Source organism: Crocodylus siamensis, chromosome 10 (genome assembly GCF_052110815.1).
Source record: "Crocodylus siamensis isolate JL-2025a chromosome 10, ASM5211081v1, whole genome shotgun sequence".
Lineage (NCBI taxonomy): Eukaryota > Metazoa > Chordata > Crocodylia > Crocodylidae > Crocodylus > Crocodylus siamensis.
Window position 1 is genome coordinate 51342369 of NC_143404.1, and position 7542 is coordinate 51349910.

A 7542-nucleotide genomic window follows, 5' to 3' on the forward strand; every position below is an offset into this window, starting at 1 on the left:
ACTAGCTTAGAATTCTCAACATAGCTTAATGCAGTGCTGTGCTGACATAACTGTAGTCTGTCTTAGATTATGAAATAATCCTTTCGTACCACCCTTGCCTATTTTGTGCTTGTTCTTCCTTCTAAGGAGTACAGGGTATGATGGTCCATTCTTGGCTATAATGGTGGCACAGAAGTGGCACTACTGCACCCATTCTAGAAAATGTTCAACCACACTGCCATGTTTAGTAATCTGATGATGCACTGCTTACACCCTACAGGCTACCACTTATCTGGCTAGCTTGTATTCAAACTGCCTTAAGGTATCTGTCCCCTTTATATGAAGAGACCTATTTTCCCCCCTCTGGATGCAAAGGCTGCACATTAGTAGCAAAGCTGTCTGGAGTTCTTGTTAGGCAAAACACAATACTGTTTTGGTGAGGACAGGAAAAGAAAATCCATATTAATGGAAGTGAAGAAAAGCTGGAAAACATGGCTTTTCGAATAACAAAGGCAATAGTGGCAGAAGCAGCCAAACTGACTGGGGGATTGGGAGAGAGTTGCTCCCAAATGATCAGGAATTTTTTTTTCATCTCCATCTACAGCTCTTTTTTCATTTGCAAAGAGAGCGCTGTTTCCGTGAGCCTCGTGCCCGCTTTTATGCTGCTGAAGTAGCCAGTGCTGTAGGGTACCTGCATTCCTTGAACATTATCTACAGGTAGGGTGTGTATATTCCTAATGTGCATAGCAGCATTGGTAATGCCCCCCGTTGTACTTTACTGTGTGCAATGGCTGGTATGGGAAAGGGAAATACTTGATGTTTTAATGCTGTCACCTTGTTAAAAGGAAAATTTTTAAAAACAAAGCTGAGGACTCTTGTAGTGGATAACCCCCCTGACATTGTTCTGCTGAACTTAGCAAGCAGAAACCTTTATAACTATGCTTCTGATCTGGGAGGTCCCAGGTTTACAAATGCCAGGGTAGCACTCCTCTGAACCACTTCCAGGGCAGTCACCATTCTTCTGACCTCCCCCTATCCATTATCAAATGGGAATGTGGAATTTGGGAACATCCAGGTTGAGAGAACTTCTGATACGACATAGATTAAGAGAGGAGGAAGTTTTCCACAGCAGCTGGAACTCCGCCACAGTGCAAAACCTGTGCCTGTCAGCTTATCCAGCCTCTGAAAACCATATTTATATGAATAAAAGATGTGTAGGCTGATTCATAATGCCTGTGAGCTGCAACTCCAGTGCTCCTGACCCCTATGCAGTTCACCAAGACTCCAGGAATTCATCTTGTCAAGAATAGGTGTCATCCAGCAGCTCTTTTCAGTTGTTGTTGTCATGTGCTGAGCCCTTTTGAATATCTGGCTGAGTCTGTTTACATATCACCTTTCTTTTCTAGGGACTTAAAACCTGAAAACATCCTCTTGGATTGCCAGGTATGTTCACTACATTTGCAACCATACCTGCCTCCTGCATTTTCCTTCAAAGACTAAGGAACACTGGTCCAGAAGTCTTGGGTATGATGTAGACAGGAATAAGAAAGTGTGACTCTTTCCTTCCTTCCTTTCTACCCATTCCTTCCTACATGTATGCACACACTTTACTGCATGGACTTAAAATATTCCAGCAGTGAGAGCCACAATTCTATGTTGCATTTGCAAATGTGCTATGTAATGTTGCCTTTGACTATCAAGGCACTGCTTGCATTTTCCCAGAGCTTGGGACCTGAGCACTGATATGTGAACCAGCAATTCAAGTGTTTTTATATAATGGCTGTAGGTCAGGTGTCATATAGTGCCTATCACAGCAACTCTCTGAACAGGCCTAGGGATAAATATCCAACTGACTATGCCTAGCATTACAGTCTGGCTAGTCTAATAGACCAACAGATAAATTCACTGTACATTTGTGAATAACTTTATATTGCCCGTTTCTAATAGATGACTACATTGCATGCCCAGCAATTGGAAGGTATATCAGGGAGGGACACAAAGGGTCTAGAAACCTTATTCAGCCTGTTCATCAGGAAGTGTTTGATCAGGCTTAAATCTCTTCCCTTAGGGACATGTCATCTTAACAGACTTTGGACTCTGCAAAGAAGGAATGGAGCAAGAAGAAACAACATCTACTTTCTGTGGCACTCCAGAGGTACAACATAGACAACTTGAGAATTTTGCTGGTTGTTGAACTCCCACTAAAATCAAAGCAAATGTACATCAGGCTATAAGCTTCTGTTTGTGTGCATGATACCGAGCGTGTTGGCATATGACTGAGCACTGTTTGCAGTATTTCTCTTACTAGTATAGATAACGGTCAATAGCTTATGAACAGATTGAACTGACGCTTTCAAAAGAGGAATCACTGTCTCATTCATCCCAGTGGGGAGTTGTCTCTAACAGTGATGGGCTCCACTGTCCTTTTCCAGTGCTGTTTTTATTTGAAAAGCTGTGTCACAGGTAAAGGGGTTCAATTTTCAAAGATACAAATAGGGAATCTATGGAAGCCTTCCATTATGGGGGAAAATGGGATAAAATATGGTTGCTGAACCCTAGTCCACACAGGCTCTCTTTTTTTGACATGTATAGTTACTTCTTTCTTCTTTATAGCGTGGACACAGTTACCTTGGTATAAGGGTACTTAAATGACAAAAATGTCAACACTGGGCAGGGATTCTAGTTGGAGAGGTACAACTTTTGTATGTAAATGAATTTATTTTAACTTACAACAGGATTATTTTTTACTGATGGTCTTTGGGAGCTTAAGCGATTTTTGGAAAAACCTTGCAACCTGGGCAGGAAGGGGGGAGTCTGTTGATTCTGGAATGGCTGTGCCACAGAACCTGTCAATGCCATTGGTAGCTATGGTGATAACCTTGATACTGGAAGCCAGGACATCTGCAGCTCTTCCCTTTCACTGTAGTGTTTACCTTTCTAGCTAGGAGTGAGCTATATAAGGTGTTTACTTGCAGAGCATGGATGAGTTAATAGTCATCTGGTACTGACCTACTTCTGAGGGCATCAGAATACTCTGAGGTCTAACTTATGGTATCTTGCCCCCTGGTTCTTGTGATGTCCCACTACTCAGTGATTTTTTTTTTGTAGCTTTTTACAGCCAGACCAGGGCCAATGTATTATACTCAAGAGTGTAAGGAATGCAAAATACTGGGGTAGTTGTGTCCTCTGTCTGGGAAGGATGCTTCTTAGGCATTCAGTTTTCAAAGTGCATTCTTTTTTTCCTCCCAACCCCCAAAGCTGCTGAAATATTTTTGACAGGAGCATCATTGCTTCTAGGCCTGACTGGAGTTGCTGCACTCAATATATAGAATCTCTTCTTCCTTAGCAAATGAGGTTCCTAATCTAGGCTGGAGTGCTAAATCTCATCTTGCCATTGCTCCCTTGCCACTTTCCAGGCATGCTCAGTTCCCTTTAGCATGTCAGCTCAGAATTGCAGCTAATACACTCATAATGAGGCCTCTATCTTATTGTATTGGCCCATAGACTGATCAGTAGAATAAGAGTTCAACAGAACTTGGCTACATCTACCCTTCCTGCCTGATGCTGAGATTGTCAGCTTGTAAAATAGCCTCATATTGCTGCATTTGGTGTGTGGTTGTATTTGAATTTTTGCATGATTCTTGCCAACAGGTAAACAGTAACACAGATGCCATTGGCAGGGTTCCCAGATACAGTCTGTGGGGCTGGCAAAGGGTTTATTCCCAGCTCAGCTATGCATCAAAAATCTTCTGTCAATGGAGCGCTACACCCACAGAAATCTTTTCATGGTGGTTATAAGGAAGGGAAGTCTGCAACTTGGGTTTAGCTGTGTTAGATTTGTACTTGCTAGTAATTTTGGAAGCAGCTGTGCATCTATCACAAGAGCTAGCCTGCTGCACTGAGTTCTTGTTAAAGTCCCTTGTTCAAAGTTGCCTAGGGAGAGAAAAGGCTTTACCTTCTTTAGAAAAGGTCTAAATGTATTGCTTTTGTGCAGGGAAATTATTTGTTAAAAAGGTAGCAGGCATCACATCTGTGTCACTGTAATATGCTTTTTGGGCTCAACTAAATTTAACCAGGAGGGACACTGGTCATGGGGATCCATTCCCGGGACCTTACCTGAAACCTCTCTGACTCTTCACAGTACCTGGCTCCAGAAGTGCTAAGAAAAGAGCCCTATGACAGGACCGTAGACTGGTGGTGTCTAGGAGCAGTCCTCTATGAGATGCTGTTTGGGTTGGTAAGTGTTAAAATCCCCCGCTACTTCCTGTTGAAGAGCAGAGGGACTATGGTTTACTGAGGCAGTTACCTGCTTAAGGAAGCATGACCAATGATCTCAGTCTAAATGAAAGTACTTATTTCAATAATTATCATATTACTAAAATAAGTGTAGCCTGTCTCTGTCACCCATTCACTGTAGAAATGAAATTTAAATTAATTGGCTTGTTTGCATGCTTCATTGCAGTAGCTCATGTCTTTGCTAATTCTCCTCTTTCCATCAGCCCCCTTTCTACAGCCGAGACGTGTCTCAAATGTATGACAACATTCTGCATCAGCCACTTCAGGTTCAAGGAACCAAGACCATGGCAGCATGTGATATCTTACAGGGACTTCTCCACAAGGATCAGAAGAGGCGGCTAGGAGCCAAGATGGACTTTGTATGTGGTTTTTCTTGTATTAAGATATTTCCTCTCCACACCCTTACTTTAAGGCTCTTTTCTCTCTCTCAATAACGATACACAATGGAAGATCCTCATCTGAAGCCTTCCTAAATGTCAAGGTGCTGACTATTCTCCCCTCTCTAGGGTATCATTCAAACCCTGGATCTTACAGCTTTGCTTTGCTTGGTTGCATTTAAAAGCATCATATGTACTGTATATGAGTTCTGAATTACAGGTTGTGTAAGTGTAAAGAAATATGACTCTTGGTTGGTTTGGGCAGGGGGTGAAGTTTCCAGTTAGTAATGCAATAGGAAACTCTCTAGCTTGTAATTGCACACTGAACTTCAGGACCTGCAGGGGAGAGATTTTGTTGTTATGGGTCAAGATATAGGGATAGGCTTGCCAGGATAGGGTGGTATAATTTTGTGTATGATCTAGTAACTCACAAAGCTTTATGCAGATCAGATGCTCTTCCCCCCAAGGTCTATGCTACAGCACATTAAAGCAGTAAATTGTAAAGCTGCAAACTGCTCCAGAGGAGCTTGTGTCTGTTTTGTGACTGCTGGAGAAAGATGGTTGAGGAGGATTGACAGGGAAGTGACTTCCATCTCCCTCTTTGCAGCTGGACATAAAGAATCATGTTTTCTTCAGCCCAATTAACTGGGATGACTTGTATCACAAGAGGATCACGCCTCCATTCAATCCCAATGTGGTAAGTGACTGTTTCAAATCCAATTTCCTCTCCATGAGTAGTAGAAAAGGAACTGCGAATTGTAATGGTTAGGTATCCTGTTCAAATGTTTTGGCTGCTTCCAATTATGGGAAGAAGCTAAAAATGTAATTCCCTGGAAACTTAAAAATGACTTGCATCTTCTGCCTGCCGCCCCCCCCCTATGTTCCCTTCCCTTTATACAGTCTCTGTTTGTCATAACTCCATTTGCCTGGCCATGATTATGGCAGAGAAAATAGGGATTCTTAACTTTGTGGGAAGGAGCAACATAGGGAAAAGTGAACACTGCACTCCCCTTTCCCCAGGAAAAAAAACTGGTTTAATGCTGGTAGCTAAAGTCATTCAAGTAAATGTCTTGGAACTCTTAAGTTCTTGTCTCAGGTGTAACCTAGCCCTTATCTTGATGTTGATGTTCCCACACAAATCTAAAAAACACTACCTAAAATATATAACCTGACTGACAGCTTAGGCCTGTTAAGTTTGCTATGATAGGCAGCTTTGCCTTCTGTTTTTTAGGCTGGTCCTGCTGATCTGCGACACTTTGATCCAGAGTTCACTCAGGAAGCAGTCCCAAACTCCATCACCCGCACACCTGACCTTGCAGCCAGCAGCTCCAGTGCATCTGATGCTTTTTTAGGGTTTTCTTATGCACCAACTGATGAGGACTTCTAGACTTTATATAGGGCTTGGGAAGCCCAATTTTAACTCTGGTCTCGTTTTTAAGAAAAAGTACTGCCCTTTTGTTGTGACTGTTAAGAAATTTGGAATAACCTACTAATTGGAACGGAACAGAATGGAACTCTTCCGATATCTGATGCACAACACTGTCCTGAAAGTGGCCCTTCCTCTGGTAGGGAGGATGCTGAACTTTGTGTTTGGAATTTTGTACACCTGAAAACTGAAGTTCTTTAAGACAATGGAGTTGTAGTTAGAAACTTCGCCATTGTTTGTGTTGCATTCCTGTAACTGGTTTACTTTCGCTTGTTTGTCTACCTCCTATTCCCAATTCTGGTGCAGGATTTTCCAACAATATAAGACATACTTATTCCATAAGCCACTTCTGGGAGAGGGGTACAAATGGAAGTGGATTCATTACTTAACTTGCTCGCTGGTGCACATCTTTCTTGAACTTTTGTTAAAACAGTTCATAAAGGAATAGCACACTGGGTGTAACTGGACTGTGCTAATATGCATAGCCTAGTAATTCATCCCCCCGTCTTGAGAGGTTCAGATTCTTTGTTCACGTTTGTGAAGCTCTGATGCTCTGCCGCAGTGACATTATGGTTACTTTGCTGCTCTAAGGAGGTGGCCTGAGATCTACTTATTGTAGATGTTTTACTTCAACTGTTTCTCCAGTCAGAGTTTTCTTGAGTCAGAGTAACTCCTTCTATGTATAGAAGCTGTGCAACTTGAGGGGATTCTCTTTCCTTTCTCAGTCCTGGGCTGCCTATAAAGGGTTGAGAAGCCTGTTCTTCAAGATTCCTCTTGCCTCAGCTTGCAACCAAGGGATGTAACGTGCACAGCAGTTCCCAATTAAAAGTTAAAAGAGGGAGCTGGACCATGGCTGGCTGGATTGGCCTGTTATTGTACTCTTATAATAATATACCACTCCTTGAAAGGAAGGGGGAAAGCTTTCATTGCTCAAAGCTGGGGTCCGTTAGTAGTTGGCAGTTCCCCTCTGAAAACAAACTGCAGAACCAGCATGTCCTAGCACTCGATTATTGCATGAGACACAACCCCACGTCCGCTTCGGGGCCTGTGCAGAGCTTCCCCATCCGTGTGGCTAGCTGTCGGCTAAGCCAGGTCCCCCTCGCTGGGCTCAGAGCAGTAGGCAGTTGCTCCCTTTGTTTTTGAAGGCAGCCTCCTGGCTTTATTGAAACCAGGGTGGATCTGTAAGCACCCAGAAAACTGCCAGGCTCTAAAGTGAGTTATGTGCTGTGCCTTAAAGCTGCTTGGGTGTGGTGAGGAGAAAGTCATCTGGGATTTGACAGGGCGGCCTCCTCCTATTAGTCTGCCTGTTTCTGCAGCGTGCCCAAGGGCCTCTTCTCTGGGTTGTGTTGTGCTTTGGTGAGATTGGAGCCAGAGCCAGAAAGAGAGGGTGGGACACAGCCCTGCATGAGTTTTCAATGTACCCAACTTTATCTTGGACATATGAAGCAGGGGTTTGTACCAAAG

The 7542-nt window shown here is 43.1% G+C and overlaps 1 protein-coding gene across 3 annotated transcripts in view; it reads left to right on the forward strand.

The window, feature by feature from the left end:
* Positions 1 to 6926, forward strand: part of SGK2 (serum/glucocorticoid regulated kinase 2) — a 28742-nt gene extending 21816 nt beyond the window's left edge. For all 3 annotated transcript variants that reach the window (XM_090064360.1, XM_090064361.1, XM_090064362.1), the window contains 7 exons: positions 584 to 696; positions 1386 to 1422; positions 2048 to 2134; positions 4121 to 4216; positions 4479 to 4634; positions 5260 to 5349; positions 5884 to 6926. In XM_090064360.1, the coding sequence (XP_089920486.1) occupies positions 584 to 696; positions 1386 to 1422; positions 2048 to 2134; positions 4121 to 4216; positions 4479 to 4634; positions 5260 to 5349; positions 5884 to 6039 (735 nt within the window). In that variant the 3' untranslated portion in view covers positions 6040 to 6926. The remainder of the gene's footprint in view (positions 1 to 583; positions 697 to 1385; positions 1423 to 2047; positions 2135 to 4120; positions 4217 to 4478; positions 4635 to 5259; positions 5350 to 5883) is intronic.
* Positions 6927 to 7542: the final 616 nt, after the last annotated feature.